We start from the raw sequence: 23187 nt of genomic DNA, 5'->3' as shown, positions 1-23187 counted from the left end.
ACTGTAGTTTAGATGATAAAAATTACGGCCATTGGCTCACAGTTGTTTTGTATTGTACTGTCAGTCACTGTGATAATCGCAGACCAATAGAACTGGTACCAATAATGGAACTAGGCTGGACTTCCTTTGCATAGAGAACCCAACTTATACTTACACAGGCAGGCTTCGTTGGATTGAAACCAGCAAAGCCAAAGAAAACGTGAACGGGCAAACCAAACTTGGCGGCGCGGCGCGTACTTATTTTATATTAGGACAAAGATCAGCCTCACCTGGGGTAAATTGAAGCATAAGGCGCCCGATAAATCGGATTGGACCAGATAAGTGCCCCATAGGATTTAATGATGATGACCGGTTGTAATAAACACGAGATAATTTTCTGCAATATTTGCTGCTTAGTTATATTTACTTTCCTTGTTTTTAAATCTAATGTGGAATATGATAATAAGTATTAGAGAACTGATGAACAAATAAACAGACATTCGTTTTATTAGCTAACGTAATAATACTTATTCGTTCAAGAAGATAGCAAAGTTCATTTTTGTTGTGAGTGCCTAGTTTGAACCCGGAGCGAGCGAAGGATTCTATAATAGTCTAAGATTCTATAATAGATTCTAACTTAGAATCCTGAGTATAGAGAGGGATTCAAAGGCACAAGAAACGAAAACTGTGCTATCATGTGATACTTAAGTACAACTTTTCACCTCACTAGTTCAAACCTCACCTCACTGGAGAAAAGTGTTGAACTTTTCTTGAGGCAGCACTTTTTCTCACAGAGTGAGCAAAAACGACTTTTGCGCACTGGTTTTCGACAGCAAAGGCGCCTTTTTTGAGGTAGTGAGGTAAAAAAACTATTATTGACCTACTTAGCTATTTAAAAGTAAATAAAATATGACCTGAAACTAGGTTTCAGCTATATAATATGTGGGAGCTTTAATGTAGTCAAGTAAAAAGTGCTTATATACCTACCTACTAATAATTTTATTTCACCTCATTGTATATTCCGCAAGCGTTTAATGTTCGAAGCAAATACTTAAATCTCTCATCGCATTCAAAATAAATGCAAAGCTGGATAACGCAATACATGCTATTCCCTGGTGTGCTATTTTCTAGGTTTTAGAGTTTTGTTTTTGGAATTTAAAGTAATTTCTTTAAGCTGTACCTATTATAAAGTCGTAATGTTGGCAAACTACCCACTTGGTCGACAAAACATGGAATGGTCCATGATGCATAGAATACTCTGTCAATTATCCGTATGTCATCAAAATTAGTTCGTCACCTCCATCTGCTTGAGCTCTAGGTTGACAGAGCCATGGACAGGAAAACTACATTGGTTAGCATAATATCTGTCTAAAAAGCTATATATGTATAGTCTTCTCCTTGAACCTTTGTTTCAGAAGGGCAGCTGCGTCAACAGCACCACTTTACGCACGTTCCAGTGGTCGGGCGGCTGCGCGGTGGGCAGGTTCATGAATGGAATATATCAAGTTGGAGGAGTGACCCTTGTTGAAGAGGACTCAACATTTGTCACCCATATGTCATGGAAATTAATTGGGCACACCCACCTGCTTGAGCTCTACATTGTTACAGTCATTGGAAGTGAGGAAAACTACATAGGTTAGCAATATCTACCTCAATAATTTAATTTAATTTAATTATTATAAGTGGTTATATTATATTGTGCTGTACACTATATTATGGGAAGACACTGCCTCCTGAAACACAGTTTTCACTTCATCAGGAGGCAGGGCCTCACACCAAAGTCTGTAAATAATGTTCTGTTCAGATAATAAAGATTTATTTATTTATTTAATAAGCCACCTTAGAAGGGAAGTTGTGTCAACAGTGCCACCCCGCGCATGATCCAGTGGTCGGGCGGTTGCGCGGTGGGCAGGCGCATGAACAGGATGTAGTTGGTGGAGTGGCCGGTGGTGGACAGCACGCCGCGCCGGTCACCAGTCTTGTACAGCGGGCAGTTGTAGAACACGTCCGTCGGGATGTCTTCCCGCTTTAATGGTATCAGCCACACCTACGTGTAGGTACACGCTCTATATATTATTAGGCACGCGGTATTTCGCTCGGCTGGTATTTTGTAAAACCTTTTGTTAGTCATGATCACAAATACATAATAAAAGCTTTTAAATAGCCTAGAAGGCAAACTAACAGATAGTAAATACCACAATTACAATATCTTTCCACAGTAATTAAAATTCTGCACCGTCATTCAGAGTCATTGAATTTCACATTCAATTCTACTCTCATAAATCATAAACTTTATGTATATTCTCCATCCCGTAAAAAAAATGAAAATTTTATTTGGAATCAGAAGTCCAAGATGCCGAAAAGTGTACAAATATATACGGGAGTTTGTTAAAAAATCAGATTTTGCGTTGTTTTGGTAAGTAAAGTTATAAAATATCTCAGAACTGTAAAACTGGGGCCACATTGACTTCCATCATCTGAACGTCTAGCCTCTCTAGCAGTAATAGCGTCTAAAAATATCAAGCTTCTTTACCTGTTATCATGCTTATTTTGAGCATTTCATTTTAACGCCCGAGCAACCTAAAGCCTCTAATGGTAGCCTAAGTTGGAAAAACCAACCGCTCAGCTGTTGCAAAGAAGTGATGGCTTTGGGAACAATAGTTATTGTTCTCATTTATTAGGTATTATTTTTGGCATCTACTAAAGATGTACTCTGAGGTAAAAATTCACTAACCGGCGGGAAGTCATCGTAGAGCACTTTAGGGAAGGATTCGTCGACGCAGTAGTCCTCCATGTTCCAGCGCGCGCCCTCCATGAACAAGCCGTGGATGTACACGCCCTCCTCTGGCGGTGTCTCCAGCGTGAACGAGCGTTGAACCTAATTCCACCAGTAAACTCTCATATAATCCGTCTATTGTATAATGTTCTCAATGACCCGGACACGGCAATCAATGTCAACTGAGACCAGCGAACTATGCAGGAGATTTTAGTGCACAAATATGTGTACTATTTCTATACTATCTGGTCCGATGAGAGGGCTATCCAATACGACTCGAGAGAGAACAGACCCAGAATCGAACCACATAGGTACGATTTTCGTGACTAAACTTGTAAAAAATGTATCCAGGTTATTAAACCTGATCCAAAACGATGACAACGCAGTAGTCTATTGTCTGAATATACATTCTCTCACCAGATAATTCCGATACATCATAGTTCAATAGATACACATCATTCACAAAAAAAAAATCTTTCTTTCTTTCATTCTCATATTTAGAGAATTTGTGGAAACGATCCTGGAAAGGGCTTGGCATTTCATTTTCCACCTATTTGCTCCAGTTGCCCCTCATAAGTATGGATACAGGACAATACACAAAATGAAATAGATCATAATAGTATTCTGACCTCATAGTGGAAGGCGAGCTGATCGATGGGTATTTTGTATTTGCGCGCGTAGCTCTGCTGCGCCGCCGTGAGGAAGGCCTGCGGGAAGTAGAAGCCCGACAGCCAGAACACCACCGGCGGCCCGTGCTGGTGCCAGTGCTGGAGCCAACCAAATGGAACATATAAAATAATACAGCAATATACTCGTATTATTGCCTTAAAGCTTTTACCTACTGCCTGATTTTCGAAGCGATGGAGAGAAACTCCCAAAAAGTTTTTGACGAAGTGCGAACGGGGCAATAAAGGCATTATTGTCTGAGCAGCGCATTCGTATGTATGAGTGACATGCCGAGGTAGAATGTGGTACTATACAAGAGAAAGAAAACACACTTGGCAGCGCATTTTATAGACAAAGCTACGGTCGCTTGTCCCACGAGCAACGACGCCTAATGAGTTTTTATATTTATATTATATTTATTTTTCATGTACCAAAATTGTAGTTACAAAGTTAAGATAAATTAAGCTATGTACATAGGAAATGCTTATCTCTAAACAGAGATTTCTTCCAGCTTCCCCGTGCAGGTTGTGAGTAAGGTGCATAAATACGTGGAATACGTTTTTCTTCTAGTCCAACGGTAACCTTCGTCACACTTCTATGCTGTCTTCTGCTTAGTGTAATTTTTTTATTGTAAGAGGCGAAAATGTCATGGACATCCCTATTGGATAGTGCTGGACTCCTACCTCCAAGCAGTCTATATCCCGCTTTTGGCCAACCCCTTGTAGGTACCTGCAGAAACTCAAGTCTCGCCAGTAGATCGTTGAAGAAGGCCAAAAGCGGCGGGCAACTTGAGCAACGGGCAGCTCTTGCCGGACATCATGCTCGTCAGCTCCTCCTCGATGATATTCGTGAGGACGTTTGAGGTCTGACAAACTGCTACAGTGCCTTTACAGATCTTATTGTACCTGTAGAAACTCAAGTCTCGCCAGTAGATCGTTGAAATAGGCGGCGAGCGGCTTGAGCGACGGGTAGCTCTTGCCGGCCCATAGCGCGGGGATACGGCCGCGCACCATGCTCGTCAGCACCTCCTCCGTGATATCCGTAAGGACGCTCACACCTGACAAAGCATTTCATATGCATTCCCATAAATTTGAAAGTGTGTCTGTCTGTCTTTTAAACTGTCAAGGCAAGTCCGTTCAACTGATTTAGACGTTTTGTACCGAGATAGCTTGCCTATCGGGAAAAGACATAAGCTACAGACTCTTTACCTAGAAAATTAAAGAGTTCCCAGGAGATGTTAAAAATCTAAATCCACGCCGATAAATTCGCGGACATAATAAATTTGGTACAGAGATAGTTTGCATCCCGGAGACGGATATAGGTTACTTTTTAACCCGGAAAATCAAAGAATTCCTACGGGGTTTGTAGAGATCCGACACTTGCACGTACAAGTGTGTAATGTAAAGCGTGAAATTACAAAAATACATTTCCCGATATCTGGAACGCAATCATGACAAATATCAAAGTGTCGATACCACATGACGCGTTCGGATTTACGATTCGGCAATCTCGGAGAAGTCTACTTACAAATATAAGCTGTTACGTCAAAGAAAAAATTTGACGCTAAATACATCTTCCGAAATTTGACGGTTTATAAATTACTAGCTTTTGCCTGCGACGTCGTTTGCTGTACATAATTATGTAATATTATGTACCTAATACCTATGTTACTTCTGGCAGAGATTTGTAATAAATTATCTCTGCTTCTGGATAAAGTAGAAGTTATAGCATTTCTAATGGGGGAAAATACTAAAATTGGTTTAGTAGTTTCAGAGTTTATCGATTACAAACAAACAAACAAATTATTCCTTTTTACAAGTATAGCTAACAATAATATAGTGGCGTTCCGGTACTGATCACGTAGAAACCGATTACGGCTGCCATAACTCTTCACAACACACACACATATTTTTTTTATTCATATTCAAAAAATCCTAAAACCTACCCTGAACAGCTCCAATGACGGCCCTGGAGCTGGATCGCACCACGCTGACCAACCGCTCGTACCTGGCCGCCTCTTGGATGACCACTATGGACATAGGCGACATGTCGGCCGGCTTGATGTCCCCCTCGTGCGACGGGCCACTGAGGATCTTGCTGGGCAGCCGCGCCAGCACATCTTCCGCGATCGCCATGGCCTGCTGCTCGGGCGTCGCGCCTGCTCCTCCGGCAGCCATTGTGTCCTAAGATTATTATGTGATGCCAAAATAAGCACGGAAGAAATTAATATATTTGGTGCCAAGCTTATTTTATTTGTTGTGTAGATTTTTAGCGTCACAAGATGTGTGTGTGCATAAATTTTAAGTATGATATTATAATTTTTTGATTTTCATCATGCTGCTGCGTGATCATGTTACATAATGTTGTACTTTCAATTGTTTCAAAAAAAAAAAAATTGTATTACTTTAGGTTAGTGCATGTTAGATTATTTTCATTCATAAGTGCACCTGTAATGGACAACCATACTGCAATGAATTTGTACATTTTATAGTCATAATCATAAATTTAGTATGTACTAGATGAACAATGACAGATTACCGGTGTTACAAAAAATGAAACGTAAATGTGTGCGTGAAATAGAGTTGTCTTGACTGTAGCATTGTATTATCGATAGTCTTACTGGCGAAATCATAAGACACTAATGAGTTAGTTTAACGACGTGAAGTAAACAGTATCTTATAATCTTAAAAAATCAAATACATTTCAAATACACAAATAGCAACAAAGCTAAAGCTAGGTAACAAATTATTATTTATTAATGAAATGACTTGGTGCAGCTACTACAAATAAGCAATTTATAATAATCTATATGTATATCACGTTGTCAAGAATAAAAATGCGTAAGTATGGATGTTTCTGCGTGTTTTGGGATTTTCATAAAAATTACCGGAATTTGTTAGTTTTCCACCTCTATTTTTTTAAATGGTGCAAGTTAATATAATTTGATTAATTACAATAACACTGGTATAATGTCTAAGTAACAAGTCAATAAAAATAAATAATATACATATATGGCGCTCAATTCAAAGCTAATGACCTCCCCGATAAGCACTTACGAGTAAATACAGTAATGTACGAGTTACCCATAACCCTGTATATGAAATCTAAGTCACACCAAATAAAAAGGAAAACCGGCCAAGTGCGAGTCAGACTCGCGCACTGAGTGTTCCGTACTCGGGTATTTTTAACCGACTTCCAAAAAAGGAGGAGGTTCTCAATTCGTCGGGATCTTTTTTTTTTTTTATGTATGTTCCCCGATTACTCGAAGACCCCTGGACCGATTTGGAAATTTTTTTTTTGTTTGAAAGGGTATACTGTGCAGGTGGTCCCATATAAATTTGGTGAAGATCTGATGAATATCTTCGGAGATGGAGAACTCCTCAATGGATAAGAGCAAATTGCTCGCGATCACTGTAATAGCTTAGTAAACAGTAGGGTTTTAACTGGGCATAGCATATTATAGTACAGTGGGGCCACTAAAAATTGTGAAATAAAAAATTTTCAAAAGAAAAATAAAACCGACTTCAAAAACCAAAAACACTAAAAAGTAGAAAATAATTTTTGTTTAGCTACACATGTAATGTACCTAGGTATGAAGTCGGGCGAGCTTCACTCTTGGATTTCTAATTTTGTTTTAATATGCTCGCTCGACTTCATACCTAGGTACATTACATGTGTAGCTAAACAAAAATTATTTTCTACTTTTTAGTGTTTTTGGTTTTTGAAGTCGGTTTTATTTTTTTTCAAACATTTTGCACGATGATAAATCAAAAACTATTATGCATAAAAATAAATAAAAATTGTATGGAAGTTGTTGGTGTAAATAAATAAAATGAAAAATAAAATAATATAAATTTATGGTTGTCTGTGTGCTTGTTACCTATGCATTCGCGCATTGAGTTCAAACTTTGTATTTTTGTTGTTGGCACTTGCGTAAAGGTGCCTCTTGGCATGGCATGGCATGGCATTGGAATGCATGTGGAATATTAGCTAGGTAGTAATCAAAATAAATATTGCTGCGTAGACAAAAAGAAGTAAACAAAAGCGTTTGAGTGAATAAAATATCGAAAACAATTGAATTCCGCTGCAAACTGTTAAAAGCATTATTCCATACACTCAAAGTGATAAATGCTTATTCGTGCGAAAGTAAAGCTTCATTGAATACGAAATGAATTCTTTTGTGAAAAATTAATTTAGTACTCACCAAAAATTGTTTGAAACGATCCTTTTGGGAATAATAAAATACAAAATGATTACTAAATTGTACAAATGGCTTAAACAATAACGGAATTATTCAAAAAGTTTTGCTTACCGTGCGATCCTTCAGCCCGACACAGATGAATGAAACAGAAATAGATGATTAAATGTAACTACAAAAAAAAATGTTTTAGTACAACTTTAATGGAAAAAAATGTAAAAGCTAACTGTCTACATCTTACACAAATCTAAGATTTAATATACTCTAATTAGATGCATGGTAAGTACGATTGTTAAATCATTTAACAGTATGGCGATGAACGATGATAGCCTAGAGGTTAAGATGTCGACCTGCTTATTCGGGAGGTCAGAGGTTTGGCCCCGGGCACGCACCTCTAACGTTTCAGAGTTATATGCGTTTTAAGCAATTAAATATCACTTGCTTTAACGGTGAAGGAAAACATCGATAGGACACCCGCATGCCTGAAACTTCTCCCTAATCTTCTCAAAGGTGTGTGATGTCTGCCAATTTGCACTAGGTCAGCATGACCTGGCCTGGCCTTAACCTTTGTCATTCTGAGCGGAGATCCGGGCTCAGTAGTAGGCCGATAATGAGTTGAATGATAATGATGGCGATTAGTGGTGTTAAGAGGCAAAGCCAAAAAATGTAGATGCATTAATAATTATATACCTTCTCAAACTAATAAATTCATATTATAATCCAATGAAAGCTGACTAAGAGCTACTAATTAAGCTTCCTTTTCACTAGTTGGTCTTCCTGGATCGTATATGGATTAGCGATCGCCAACGAATGCAACATGAAACACTACCAAAAGACACACATCCTAGACGGCGAATCTTTTCGTTGGCTTTCGTTGGATCGGAGAGTTTGAAACATAAAATTATTTTCATTGAGAAAATATCCTTGTACCAAATTCAAACATGTGCTCATTTGCTTATTACCTGTGTAAGTACTGCAGTGTTGAGGAGCTCTTCGGCTTCGCGGAAATGCTTAGTGATATCAGCATTGGGGTGGAAGCCGAACACGCTAGGCGGCGTGGCCACGGGCAGAGATCGCGCGAAGGAAATAAAGTCCGAGTGCTCTCGTAGACTCGGTATGTAGTACGTGCCTAGAGAATCAGATAGTTTTAGCAATCTTCCCTTGTTTTGCGATTGACAAGCTTATTAGGTACAGGTATAGCGCATAACTGATTAGGCTCCTGAACTTATCACTGAGCTGTCGCGTCACGTCATCACACCCTTTTCGCACCACTCCAAGTATAGTCGAATAAGTAGGTAATGCTTTCGCTTGACTGCAATATCACAACAAAAAGTGACGATGCACCTAAGATGCAGCGCACTGCCTTAGAATGTTATCCTCTAACTAATACCCTGTCTACGACGATAACATACTAGTAATGTGAATGCTTACCAGAAGGATCGAGTGGATACTTGTCCTCGTCGATGGCGCGCGGGTTGTAGAACTTGTAGAGGATGGTGTTGAGGCAGCGCCGGTCCCAGTCGTCGGTGACGCGGCCGCCGTAGTTGCACTCACCGGTAAGGTACCGGAGCGCCACGAATTGTACGTCCTGTTCGATAAAGATGGATTGTTTCAAGAATACCTTAACACTAAGTATCCAAAAATCTAAAGAGAAATAGAGATCCAATTGGGTTCCCTGTGCGCCCGACTGAAGAACGAGATCGGGTTTTGAGTCTCGCTATGTATATTATTTCATGGCACCGTTCATCAACTACCAGCTACCTTCGTAGTTTGCTGATCGCGGTCATCAAGATACAGAATATTATGCTAACCTAGTGTTAAGTTTCAAATATTAAATAATATCGCGTTATTGTGAAAATGTTGTACATATAAAACTTAATTTAAAATTATCCTAAAAGTGTAAAACATCTATAACTCCCCTCGTATTCGTTGAGGAACATGTAGAGCTGTGTGACGCTGATGCGCAAGTCGGTCTCGTTGAACTCGTAGCGGATGTTCCAGCCCAGCGGCCCGAACTGGCGCCGCTCCTGCACCACGGCGTGGAAGAAGCACAGCGCGAACAGCAGCTTCTTGAAAATTTCCGGCTGCTTGTTGCCTTCGAACCACTCCATGTCGTTTATTGGGTCACTTTGGTATGAGCGCGCAATGTTCGCTCTTAGACCTAGAGACATTCTCATTTCATCAACCAGCATCTAATAAAAACTATAATTTTTGGCAACTTCCCTATGGCAACAATACGAATATTTTTCCCAAAAGTAATAGAAAAGCACAAGTAGTATAATACGCTATACTAGGTATGTTTAGCAAGTAGCATTTTGTATACCATAATATACTCACTACACTAATACATGCTTATAATTAATGCAAAATATGATACGCAAAACATATTTCATTAATTAATCGTTCTAAATCTTAGTAATTAAGTCGTTATTTTAACCATGAGGCTCATGAGAAAAGATTTAAAACAGTGTGATGTTACACTGTTTTAAATCTTTCATACCTTGGGGTGGCTCGTTAGTCATTTTTACACCGTTTTGTAAAACATAAACCGGAAAATGATCCGCCGGGTAAGATGTTAACCACAATCTAAAGTCAGGGTGAGTTGTATCTGGTGTGAGGCTCTCACAAATCTGTGAAAATACAAGGTGTTAGATAATGTCCGTAACATCCCGACGAGCTGACGTTAGGTAGCTGTAGGTACCAAAAAAAATAATGAGTCTCGTAGCGTGATACGAGGACTTAGACATGAGGACTGAAAGAATTTTTTTGAAACTACAAACAGCTGATCGCGGAAATGAATACATGAAAACCATCAGTGAACTTCTGAGTACAAGTTTCATTGTCTCTGAGGCACTATTTGGTACTATATACCTCGTTTGTCATGTTTATGATTTATCAAATACGCTGTATAGTAAATGACAGTAAACGATAATAATACCTACTTAATTTGGTGCCCAATATATTATGGGTGCCAAAGAAGAAAATAATATTCTCGAGCAAAACAACAATAAAATATTGGATCTTGTAATTATTTGATTTAGTACCTTTTCCAGCATTGGCATCCAGCTTTTTGCTAAGTGACAGTTTTGCAACACAACCCACGTTCCACTTCTGATACCTTCATCTATCAACTTCACTGCTATAGGACCTTGTCCTTGTCCAAGCGACAGCGAGAATAGGCGTGACGATCCGAAACCCTATAAAGTGATTTTTACAATTTGACTTCAGAATGTATTGAAACATTGCTTTAGTTGTAAAATTAAATAAAGTGTATTAAAAATCCATTATTTAAGATGGTGATAGTTGACGAAAAATGTTTATTATCGTTAAAAATAAGTATGAAAATTTCAAATTGGATGCGAAAAAATTAAAAGAGATCTATTATATGAGTAGATACCTATAATAAATAATATACTTACGTAATTTTAATTTGTACCTGATCGTCAGCAAATTTCAGAAGCGTTCCCATAGGATCCGAGCCCGGAGTAAGGACAAATAATAGCGGTATACAGCAGTGCGAATCCGAGTACGATGAAGCTAAATCAAACAACGGTGGCTCGACAAACGGACGCCCCATTTGCGCTGCAAACAGAATCCTGAGTTATATTATTGTACTTACTGTAAAGGCTGTAACATACTCGTACACGCCTGGTGACATATAAGGTACAGGCATGCTGGTAACTTATACTCATCTATGTCACAGTTATAAAGTCTACGCGTCCTTCTAGAAACCCTTCGTGGAGTGCATGATGAAGAGTACAAATCCATCGCTAACGAACACAGGAAAGCAAAAGCGATCTCCTAGCATGTTAGTTAGCTACAAGCGGAACCTTGTTAGATATACCATGGACGCCAGATACTGGCAAACGCGTATTTGCACTGACGTTACAGACTGTCTGTAACGGCTTTAACTCGAATCGTAGGTACGAAAATCTAGGAGCATAATGTAATTGCATGCACGGCAAACTTTTAGCAGACATTTATTCGAAGCGGTGTAACATTGTAGACATAGTTACCTAGCCAGAGAATTAATGAGTACTGTGTAGGTAAAGTTCGTTGATCGATTTTGAAAACACAAAGTTTTTGAATGAGAGCATTACGAGTGTGAGTAAACATAATTGATATATCGAAGAGCTCCTAAGAACTACGACTACAATACATGTAAAAAAATTTTTTTTTAATAGAATCATATATGACATTGGTACCTACCTTCGACATAGTTTTGAACAGCTGGGACCATCATATCTAGACGCATACATCGTAGGACCAACATTTTCTAAAACAAAAACACTGCATATTTCATCAAGTTTTTTCTAATGTAATCGCAAAAAATGAATTTAATTGTATGAATAAAAGACAACAAAAAAATAAACAGTACCTCAAATGAGCTTAATTTTGTATTCCATGGTTCTGGTAGAGGCTGGTTTTGAGGATCAATCGTATCGCAGTATGCTTCCCATGCTGGTATATTTTTCGTGAAATGATCTACGATTCCCTGGTATTTTTCGATTTCGTTCAGCCTGAGCAATTTGTAAAGGCAAATTGTAAAGCTAATCGCATATTAATAATGATGGTTGATAAGTTTCAGTTGTTCGTTATAGTAGCATCTTATTAGTTTTATTTAAAAAGGGCCGAATACTGAAACGAATCTTTCCAAATGTCTTTTGACATTTTTTGTTGCATGCACAAAATGACAGTAAATCGTCATATTTATAAAGTTTATAAGCATTAAAATACGTTTCAGTCAGTTGTCGTTTCAGAGTTGGCAATGGGTAAGACGATGATGATGATGGCCATTAAACAGTCATTTTGCCGCTATTTTTAACCCCCGATCCAAAAACGGGGGTGTTATAAGTTTGACGTGTGTATCTGTGTATCTGTCTGTGGCATCGTAGCTCCTAAACTAATGAACCGATTTTAATTTAATTTTTTTTGTATGAGAGGTGGCTTGATCGAGAGTATTCTTAGCTATAATCCAAGAAAATCGGTTCAGCCGTTTGAAAGTTATCAGCTCTTTTCTAGTAACTGTAACCTTCACTTGTCGGGGGTGTTATAAATTTTTAATTTACACTTGTGGTTATTATGCTTTAAAATATTAAAAGTTCGTTTTATATACCCATTGAATTCCGACCAAGCTTGTGGGCCGAGAAATGTGACCGGGTTGGGTGGAATATGTCGCGGCTGTGCGCCCGCTAGCAGGAACATCACATCCGTTTGCTCCAGTCTATCCTCCGCGACCATTATTGTCACAGTGAGAAGCAAGGAGAATACCAGTTTATCCTGCGAGTTTAGTTAAAAATTTGTCTTAGTATAGTAATTTTTATTAGTGTTGTATTATAATAAACTCAAGCTAGCAATACGCTACGATAAGAGCTATAATATTTACAACATAATATCACGAACTTATTCAGAAATTAACAAATTAATAATATCACGAACTTATTCAGAAAAATTATTGGTAATACCTTCTCAAAAAGACTCCTGCAGATGTTTGCGTATAGGGAGTATGTGAAATGGGCACGCAGAATAGCGAGCCTTTCAGGAATTTCCTCGACCTTTTCGGTGTTGTCAATGGACCCCGTGAACAGGCCCTCGAACCAGCCCAGCGAGTATTGATACATTGGGTCGATATTTGCCAGAGATGCTTTATTGAGAAAAAATATTTTTTATTTTCCAATGCTATAACTAGAGTAGTTTTGTACCTCCGGCTAACTTAATTGAAAAATTCGTGAAGATACCGACATTATTAGATTTGTGAGAAAGCTAGCGGGAGGTACAAAGCCCATTGCCTGTTAGCGATTTATTATATTTTATCGTCCAAAAATTCAACTCTAATGCTGTTCTCACACGAGGAGACTGAAAAATTGAGATGCAAACAAAAAGATGCCAATCATTGTCTTATAATATTAGGCCCTTACATTTTTTTAATTAAAATTATATATTTCATAATATGAAATTGGCATTTTACCGAACTGGCCACTTTGATTTCAAATATCTGGTATTTGGTTAGGAATTCTAATACATTTACTTGCATCGCTTCGTGGCGTTGAAACTCATCACCGTGAAAAATCAGCTTGAGTGAAATTTGTTTTCAAAATTAGTTTTACGATGCAAATTTGTTTGCTTAATAAGTAGCAAAAGAGACTGTAACAGCGAATTTGCTTACTTTATGCGTCAATTGTCAACTTAAAGTTTATTGAATTACCAATAAGGAAAAATAAGTTTGTTGAATGTACAGCGATTGGTACGTAATCGTTTCGGGCTTCATCGATCGCCTTTTCTGTGACCATAGCTACTTCTTGCTTCTCTTTGATTTCGTTAGACATATCCTTGGCTGAGTTCAGAATCTAAAAATTAAGACAAATATCACATTTGAAAAATACACCTGTCTATTAAATTTTAGTAATAATTGCTCTTTGCTTTTAGCAATAAATAAGATGTGAACCCTTAGAACTACATGTTGGAATTTCTTTAAAAAAATCCTTTTTTAAGAAATTAAGGATTAAATTTTTTTTCTGGAGGAAACCATTCAAGACGTAAGTCAGTCTGTTTATGCTTTTCAGATTATAGAGTTTCATAATCAAACTAGAAAAAAAGGTCCATAACAACGATCTTTATATACTCACTGGATTGGCCACTATAAACCAAGATTTTTCATGCAAGTTGCTGTCTTGTCTTAAATGGCCAATGTCCCGTTTCGTTTGACAACTTTATGGAACACAATTTTTGTTCGGAATAGCTGTTTTTATAAACCTTAATTCAATAGTTCTTAATAAGTCTGAGAACAGCGTAGACAGCTAAATTACCTGAACGGCTTCCTCATCCTCCAGCAAATGCTCAGATGTGGACAAAACATTAAGAATTTTCTTTTCAATTTCCTGTAAGAGCCGGCGATGCTCGGCGCCTTGTGTTGTCAAATCTGCCTTAGCTTGCTGTAAATCCGGTCTTTCCCGAGCAACCACTCGAGATAGCAACTGTGCTTGCAACCCGTCTTTGGCTAGCATGAAGTTGACTAACGTAACTCGGACACCCACTTCGGGTAAGTAATGTGGGTTCGCCAATTTAGTGCTTATGTATAATCTGTTTAAGAACGAAAAAACTACCGTTATTTCTTTGACGGTGACCCTAAGGGTCTCCAAAATTTTTAGCCTAAGGGCCACATTGATTGCTCCACTAAATCCACGGGGCCAAGACCTAGATTCTCATTATAACAAGTATTAACAATCAACAGTCTGATTTTTAATTACGGGGAAATCTAACAGTTGTCATTTTATCCATTGGGTGGGCCATTTGTATAAAAACCATCGTTATCATCTGAAGTTCAATATTAACCCTTATTCTGAGTACCTATCAACATAGAAAATCCTAAGCCATAACTTTACCGTAGGGATTTCGATTAAAATGCTGTCATGAATTTGATACACATAAATAAGTTTTTGCATGTTGGTTCTAATATCAGGGTAGTACTTCAAAGGTTTTTGGAACATTCTACTCAATTTAATAGATTGTCTGTGCTTACTTAAAATCTTTGCTATATTCAACGATAGTATCTCCTATCTTGATACATAGTGCACCGCCTTGTCTGAAAGTTTGTTGCTGCAGGAGCGGTTCCAACATCGGGTCGAGCTCTTCCAGCACATTTTCCAGTAGAACCTTGTAACAAAGTTAACAGTTATTAATACGATACCTACATTACTACGATATTAATACGATAAATTATTAATTAATCTATCGAATTATTCAGAGTTATATAACAATTTAACAGTTATATGTATAACAGTTTTACAGTATGCAGATGGAATTTATTAATTTAGATGCTAATCAAGAGATATGATGTACCTACTACCTACTCATATCGAATATAGATTATATTCTCTTCGTTAATTGAACCGAATTATTTGCTTTGATAATTAATATTATTACTAATTAATTCAGTTCTAGTATTAAGGTTATGGTAATAATATTGCGCATTACCGGCTGTCCGAATTGAACGGCGTTTTCTAACACGCGACCAAGGTCTGCCTGTGCCATTCGTACTACACAAAGATTATTGGGCTTCTCCATATTCTTAATCCACCGATTGGCCTGCCCCTGTGGGTCTATCATCAACGGCCAGCGTCGAGCAGTCCTGAAATATTTAAGTTTTTGTAATAAATATACTTGTGTCAAAAACTACACGACCTCGCTAACTCACTTGCCTCGACGCACCAGCGAAGTTGCCCTTTTTATTTTTATATATTTTGTTTTTAAGAAATTCCGTCAAATCTATAGTGAACAACTTACGCGAAATGAATGATTACATTAAAGTTCGTAGATACAGAGCACCGCAAATAATACGGAAAGTATTTTTTGAAGTTTTCTAGAATTTTAAAAACACAAAAGTAGTGGGCACTTTGTTTAGAAAGGCCAAGGGGATGTAGTAAATTTCTTATTCTTACATAATAATAATTGCGCTCTCAACGCTGAAGTCGTCGGCGGGCAAACCATCGATGTTCCATTGTTGAATAGTGACGGGTTCTCCTAAAGACTTTATCAGGCTAAAGTTCAACGTGCACACGATTCCGCAGTCGTGACAAGCGTGAGCCCATTTCTTTACCTTTTGTTAATGAAATGAATTAATAAGACTTTGAATTTTATGTTATTATATTTTTACTTTATTTATTTTATTTTATTTAGGATATTATTTATTAAAATTTTGGCAATAAAAATAAATTATTCTTACTTGATCATTTCTAAATGCAGCTGTGAAGGGTCCTAAGTATGCAATTATCCCGGCAGCGATTAATATGTCTCCTGAAATTTAAAAATTCAGTAATATCCTACAAGAAGTTAAAGAATCTTTATTGTGCAAGTATTTCGTTTATCTACTTCAATATCATTGAAATCAAATAATACGTAAACAAATCGAGACACACCAGTAAGCGTATTGTAAGTCTCTCGCAGCGTTTTAGCGATTAGCGTCCATCTATGCTTCTCTCCTCCGAGCCCAGAAATTAGCATCTCGGCTCTCTTCAACTTGTTGCTGCAATCCATCACCTCGTCATCAAGCAGCCTCTGTTGCCGATTTTGCTCTGACAGCGCATCTTCTAATTTTGCCAATTTCAGTTGCACCTAAAAACGCGATAACTTAGGACAATCCTTTCAGCTATTTATTACAGTGGTTTAAATTATATATATCAAGAGGTTTTAAAAAATGTAGAACGAAAACATACGCATAGAAAAGCTGAATGCAAAAATCGCGAGTGGTGCACTCTACTAGTTAGGTATTCTTAAAAAACTGAGCATGCCTGTAATTTTTATGATGTCGTACATATTATGTGGCTAAAGGCTGGACACGGTTGAAGAATATTATGTCGACTTCCCTTAGAACTCTTAAGAGTAATAACAATCAGTCACAAGGGACAGGAGAGAATAGCAAAAAATATAATAAAAATCGGTACCTCTCTCAACTGTGCCTGTTTGACAGCAAGCGCGGCCATCGCCTTGTCATAGACGGCTTGCGCAGCTGCTAACCGCTGCTTCTTCGGTGCCACCACTTTTGCCACCTTGTCGTACTTCGTCATTGCAATCACCCACTTGCACATACCTATGTTAAATTTTATCAAACTAAATGTTACTCTTGACTATTTCACGAGCGTTGATGTAGATAGTGCTAATTTAAATTCCTAGCGTTTTATGATCTACGATATCTTTTTACATATTATTTTCATTACTTATCTAATTAATAACCCCTAAACATTATATTTATTTCAATTATCTATCATACCTTCAGCAGCAACCGACACAGCTCTTATCTTTTCAGGTACAAAGCCATCATCCTGCATCACGGTAGTCATAAGCTTCTTCATAACAGGAGGGGGAATGTTGTCCTTATCGTAGTTTTGCAACGATTCTAAGAACTTTATGTCGTTAAGCAACTTCTTAGATGGGCCCCAGTAATCCTCTACGGTGCCTACTCCAGAAGGATTTGGAATTTTATCAGGTTTTATTTCCTGAAGATAATAATTTGTATTAAAACGTTTTATAAGAAAAACAAAAGATAATGTCTAGAAATAATTCCTGGAAAACGTAATGTAAGAAAATAAAGTAATTCCATTACCCTTTTATTTTGTACCTTGATTTGACAATATTTAGTAGATTAAATGAACAATCTAAATAAAAATACACAGGTGATTTTAAAAAACTTACCGGATCATCCTTTGATTGGATGCAATGCAAAAAAATTACAATAAAACTATCATTATTTGAAAACAAACTTGCATAAAATTAATATTCTTTAATAAAAAAGAAAGAGTCGATTGTCCAAGTGTTCATTGTTAAGTTTTCTTAGAGAAGAACACTGTCGTTGTCAAGTCAATGTTAGTTTTTGCAAGTATTTATTATACGAAACTTGCAAAAGTTGACTTGCCGTGAAATTTTAAAGTTTACAGTGCAATATTTGATACTCATCATAAACCCAAATAACGTGTATACCTTCAATATGCAGATAGCTTCCATGACAAGTTTGATGCCCCGGGGAGGACTCTTCATTGTCTTGATGAAAGTAATGTCCTGAGGCGTCAAAGTATCGAGCGCCGCCAACGCAGAGTTGAGAATTGGCATAGCTTCTGCGAGATCTGCGTCACACTCATCTTTAATAGCTTGGGCTTCTTTTGCCTTAATAACAATACCAAAATGTATAGGTATAAGGTATAAAAATGATACCTTGTAATAATAGTAAAATTGGTGTTCCACTGAGAAATGACCTTCTCAGTAATAATTAAAGCGCGATAAAGTGCCAGGACCTTCCATGGGATTCGAGTGCAGCTTAGGGGGGTCACATTTTATAATTTCTAATGACTTCTACATTTCGTCAGCAAGTTTTGTCATAAAAATTACAAGATGTGGGGTGGGATCCTACCTACCTTTGAGCTTTGTACAAAATTTTATAAAAATTGCAAGTGCTCAGTAAGAACTAGGCGATTTTTTAGCTTGGAATCGATTAAAAATATAGTTCTCTGCTCATTAGTTTATAGATCTTTTACCTGTTCTTCTGCCGCGGCTTGATCCACAAGTACTTCTGCTTCGACAAGAGCAACTCCCTCTTTCTCTTTCTCCACTTTAGCGGTAGTCTCAGCAACAGCGGCGGCTCCAGCGGCTAATTTAGGTTGTAACACTTCCAATGCCTCTTGTAATGCGGCGACAGATTTCGCTGCTGTTGCAAGTTGGTCCAAGCCCGTAATGTAACGCTTTTCGCCAGTTAATAACTCCCTGGAAATTTTTGATAATTCAAGAAAAGTGTTGCCTTGGACTGCTAATATTATTTCAAATATTATAAATTATAATAACTCATCTCCATTCTCCGTGCTTCCATAGCATGCATGAGTAATAGATTAATTTTGTCGATAGGGTTAGATTTTACATTATACGTTAGTTTTCGTGTCCTTATAATAACTTACGTTCTTTTTTTGCCCAAAAGTGTTTTGAACATATTTATAAGCTCCAGATAAGCTGTAGGCGTGACGTAATTGTATCTCTTAAGTCGTAACAGGAATTGCTTGGTTAAGTCTTGCGTATCGGTGTGGAACATTTGGCATAGCTTGATAGCTGTTTCACGTTCGAGTTCAGTTAGTTCAACATCTTTTAGGAAACGCGTTGCAACAGCCAGTAAAGCATCAGGCGGCCATTCCTATAAAAAAGTTAGCTTTTCTAAAATGTAAAAGACAATAATGATTTGTATAAAATTTTTGAAGTGGAATTTTTTTTTGGCGTTTCTGGGGTGGGTAAAAACTCCAAGATCGTGACACCGACATGCATTATAGCAGTATTTGGTGTGCCGATACATGTAAAAACTAAACCAAGTAATGAATTTAATTTACGAATTATGAAATTTAAATTTTTGTTATTACAATTAATTTGACCAAAACTCCTCTGTTATTTAATTGTTTTAAGTTTTCACTTCTGTCAGCAATCCTCACGGACTGTAATTTTTTTTTATAATTGTTTCGGTCTAATGATGCAAGCTGGAAATATTATTAACATTTAAAAGCTCACAGTCGATGAATTCCAGCTCAACTTCTTACCTGGAACCAGTCGATGGTACAACAGTTGACAAGGGAAGGAAATTTGCGGATCCGTGTGCGTAATGAAGTTCCAGCGGGCGACATAGCGAGCACGATGTGCAACTGATCACGAACTATGGATACAAAGTACGCGTATAGAGCAGTCGGGGTGCCATCTGTTTGAAGAGATTTGTCCCGTTGACGATCGATCTGCATAAAGTAAAACGCTGATTTGCAACAAGTTATAGCAAATTCTACAGGGCAATTTTCATAAGGTTTTTCGATTGGAAAAAAATATATAAATTTTCGATTTCTGAAAATTTGTTATTGTAATAATTTTTTTTCACGATAACATTTACATTAGAGTTCGCGCTAAAAATATCATGTAAGTAGACTTTAAAACTATTTAGCTTATCGTGGAACGAATAACGTTTCTCTCAACCTGATCCTGCTGCACTGGTTTTCATGAGTAACGTTCAGTTTTCACAACAAATCTTTTCGGTTAGAGACATTGCCACAGATACTCAAATTATTAACATTATTGTATTACCATTTTGATATCCTCGATTAACTGATACTTACTACTCGCATCTTTTCGCAAAGCTCCGCTTTTTCATCAGCAACGAAAATGTTTGGAACTTCACCAGAGTTCAGCATGTTATTCACATCCTCCAAGAATCCCTCTTCTTTTATCTGATACGCATTAAAATGTAGTTAATAATTTTAATATTCTCAAAAGAATTTCTGACTAAATAATTGGGTAATTTTTGGGTAAATACATACAAACTATTTTATACATATTTCATATGCTGGCGCATTCGGTAGTATACTCACTTGGGATTCAATAAAGAGGAACACCATGTGTAAGTCGGGAGTGCTTGATTTTCTTAATAAAGTTTTTAAATCTTCACGCCATTCAGTTTTCCCGTAAGTACGACTCATCTCGACCTGGATATAAATTTAATCATTAATGATTACTGTTATAATAATGAATGAGACGTTCGTGGAACAATGCCATTAATGGAGGTAAAACTTGATTACAACTTGACTGTAATAAAATTATTAAAGGAATGATAGAAACCAGTTAAGTTTCAAGGTTATTTTAAAACAATAACGTGCGCGCGCTCAGTGCAATTATCATAAAGTTTACTGTTTAGCTGGATTACAAAACCTGGAAGAGGTCATATTCATTGATGTGAGCAGCGAGACGCGTGAGAGACTGTCGACCAGAGCCACCCAGTCCCACCAGCAGCGCATGCGAGCGCGGCTGAGTCAGCACGCGACAAATGCGCGATACGTGCTCAATCGCGAACCTGAAAATTCATACAAACTGTACTCTCTTCTGAATGTACAAGGATTGGAAACTGAAACATTAACTAAAATTACTACGCATCAGAAAATTTATTGATTTTATGTTTTGGCGTTATATTCATAGGCAGTCATCTAATCAATCAGGCCAGATTTTTCAATCGCCGCGAGATTACAGTCAAGGGCTAACTTGTATCTAAACAAAAAAAAACAAAGGGTTTTTAGGATGAAGACCGTGTCATTCGTGAGGGACATAATGTCGCAAAAACGTAATATGAAAAAAATCTTCATGGTTTTACCTAAAAAGTACGAGGTTCATTGGTTTTTTGGACATATTGTTGAACTCTACGAGATAGGCTTCTACTGTTGAATTTAAATGTTCCATATTCGTAGTCTCCATATAAAAGCGCGAATCCGCTTTTGGATTGGCAAAGTCACAATAAATTAAATTACGTAAATGTCGATCCGTTATCTGTGAACAAGGAAGGTAATAATTGTAACATTATAAACGTGGAAAAAAGAAAAATAAATAAGATATAAAATCTTTTTTTTAACTGTTTTTATTTGTACCAAGAATTAATAAAAGAAAAAGGTAAGAAGTAGACAGGTCCAATGATTCTTCCTTCATTGAAAAGCGAGCACAATTAGGTGACCATATCCACAACCACAACGTTTAAAAGGATGCAAAACTGTTTGGATTAAACTAACTAATGAACTTTTCCAATAAACTTGCCTTATCATTGGGTCCTTCGAGCAATCGCGAGAGTAACTTATCAAACTCATCGTTGAGATAGAGATGCGTTGCCTCTCTCAGGCAATTTACTAGCCAGTGTCGATCTGCGTCTTCTGTCAATCGGTCGGAAAACACACGCAGACACTCGTGGACCCATAACCGCTTTATAGACTGCAGATCTGGTGTCACTTCTGGTACGGATAGTAATACACCCTGGGAGAATGAAATGAAAAGTACGGCATAACTGTACCAAGCGAATATTATCATTAAGGTGCTAAACGACTTACGGCCTTTGACTGCTTTTTACCTACCTACTTTATTTCAAAATCTAGTCACCCTATCTAGGCAGAGTGAACTAGAGTGAGGGAATTCTCGGTTTGATCCTGATTCGATGATATGACAAATATTAGGCTGTGGGTGATGTGGATATAGGTGATTCATAGGATACCTAGCAACGAGTTTTATTACAAGTTCCCTCACTGTCGGTAACTATGCTATAGGAGAATTCTGATGTTGACAAATTAAATTCTGGGGAAAGTTTTCGAAATTGGAATGATGATGATCAACATAAGGTATTTAAGTACCGTACAAGTTGGCAGGTAGGTAAACAATCTTATTATTAGAAATCAAATAAAACATACCAATATAACTTTGGAGAAATCTCGTAAGTTAAATGTGTAATGAGATTTAGACGGCGTAGGCAATAAGTTTAATCTACATTGCTTATACACTTCTAGGGTAGAAGAAACTATTTCTTCTATACAGGGATCGAAATCTTTAGAGAACCCTCTGAAATAAATCCAAAATAGAACTCTGATGATGATATTTACCAAATTATTATATAGTTACTGCATTATCTAATTAAATATTACTTATTACCTCGTATCTAAATGCCACAACATAATTCTTCCAAATATAACTCGTAGAGTTTCGTCATCGAACTCATCAATACAGAAGAATGAGAAATGTCGTGAAAACCGTGGCGTTATGAGTTTCGCGCCTGGCATGGGCTTACCCATAGCGCACATGAACTGAAAAAAATCAAGCATGGTAATGTTTTGTTATATTAATATTTGCATTATTGCAAATATTCGATGAGAAATCGGTAAATATTGTGGTATTTGTTTACAAAATAACGAAATAATACAAATACCTTAAACACTTTCTCCTCTTTCATTATAAAGTCAATTCACAGCTTTGAATCTCAGGAATCAGGCTCGTACCGCCCATATGACTACAACTTTAGATTTCATTTTTCACTATTATCAACAGTATGTTCAATTCCCGAGAAGCCATACCTAATATTATAAATCCGAAAGTATATTATAAATCTAACTGATTCGACTTTTGGTACAGTAATAGCTTGCAACCTGGAGCAGCATAGGTTATTTGTTTTCCCGGAAATCTAGAGTTCCCACGGCATTATTAAAAAACCTAAAAGTCGTGAGCATCATCTAGTAATTTGTGAATAGAGTAAAGATTGTAA

The 23187-nt window shown here is 37.3% G+C and overlaps 1 protein-coding gene across 2 annotated transcripts in view; it reads right to left on the bottom strand.

The window, feature by feature from the left end:
- Positions 1 to 1814: 1814 nt before the first annotated feature.
- The window catches only part of LOC123865250 (dynein axonemal heavy chain 7), a 42026-nt gene continuing 20653 nt past the window's right edge, over positions 1815 to 23187 (bottom strand). Inside the window, exons 40-76 of one of the 2 annotated variants that reach the window (XM_045906210.1) lie at positions 22581 to 22732; positions 22343 to 22490; positions 21702 to 21914; positions 21268 to 21440; positions 20832 to 20973; positions 20495 to 20608; positions 20243 to 20353; positions 19682 to 19870; positions 19058 to 19287; positions 18644 to 18869; positions 18093 to 18275; positions 17386 to 17611; positions 17060 to 17205; positions 16535 to 16730; positions 16342 to 16412; positions 16058 to 16215; positions 15594 to 15747; positions 15139 to 15272; positions 14426 to 14699; positions 13825 to 13966; positions 13085 to 13263; positions 12736 to 12899; positions 11998 to 12139; positions 11829 to 11895; positions 11056 to 11201; positions 10664 to 10816; positions 10120 to 10249; positions 9539 to 9780; positions 9051 to 9207; positions 8582 to 8748; positions 7734 to 7742; positions 7626 to 7646; positions 5367 to 5604; positions 4327 to 4478; positions 3385 to 3522; positions 2714 to 2857; positions 1815 to 2026 (exon numbers count right to left, since the gene is read on the bottom strand). In XM_045906210.1, coding sequence (XP_045762166.1) covers positions 1820 to 2026; positions 2714 to 2857; positions 3385 to 3522; positions 4327 to 4478; positions 5367 to 5604; positions 7626 to 7646; positions 7734 to 7742; positions 8582 to 8748; positions 9051 to 9207; positions 9539 to 9780; positions 10120 to 10249; positions 10664 to 10816; positions 11056 to 11201; positions 11829 to 11895; positions 11998 to 12139; positions 12736 to 12899; positions 13085 to 13263; positions 13825 to 13966; positions 14426 to 14699; positions 15139 to 15272; positions 15594 to 15747; positions 16058 to 16215; positions 16342 to 16412; positions 16535 to 16730; positions 17060 to 17205; positions 17386 to 17611; positions 18093 to 18275; positions 18644 to 18869; positions 19058 to 19287; positions 19682 to 19870; positions 20243 to 20353; positions 20495 to 20608; positions 20832 to 20973; positions 21268 to 21440; positions 21702 to 21914; positions 22343 to 22490; positions 22581 to 22732 — 5838 coding nt within the window. In that variant the 3' untranslated portion in view covers positions 1815 to 1819. The remainder of the gene's footprint in view (positions 2027 to 2713; positions 2858 to 3384; positions 3523 to 4326; positions 4479 to 5366; positions 5605 to 7625; positions 7647 to 7733; positions 7743 to 8581; positions 8749 to 9050; positions 9208 to 9538; positions 9781 to 10119; positions 10250 to 10663; positions 10817 to 11055; positions 11202 to 11828; positions 11896 to 11997; positions 12140 to 12735; positions 12900 to 13084; positions 13264 to 13824; positions 13967 to 14425; positions 14700 to 15138; positions 15273 to 15593; positions 15748 to 16057; positions 16216 to 16341; positions 16413 to 16534; positions 16731 to 17059; positions 17206 to 17385; positions 17612 to 18092; positions 18276 to 18643; positions 18870 to 19057; positions 19288 to 19681; positions 19871 to 20242; positions 20354 to 20494; positions 20609 to 20831; positions 20974 to 21267; positions 21441 to 21701; positions 21915 to 22342; positions 22491 to 22580; positions 22733 to 23187) is intronic. The other variant, XM_045906202.1, reaches the window with a different exon arrangement.

This window comes from Maniola jurtina, chromosome 1, assembly GCF_905333055.1.
Source record: "Maniola jurtina chromosome 1, ilManJurt1.1, whole genome shotgun sequence".
Lineage (NCBI taxonomy): Eukaryota > Metazoa > Arthropoda > Insecta > Lepidoptera > Nymphalidae > Maniola > Maniola jurtina.
Note: the sequence above shows the minus strand (reverse complement) of the source record. Positions and strands in the feature narration are given on the sequence as shown.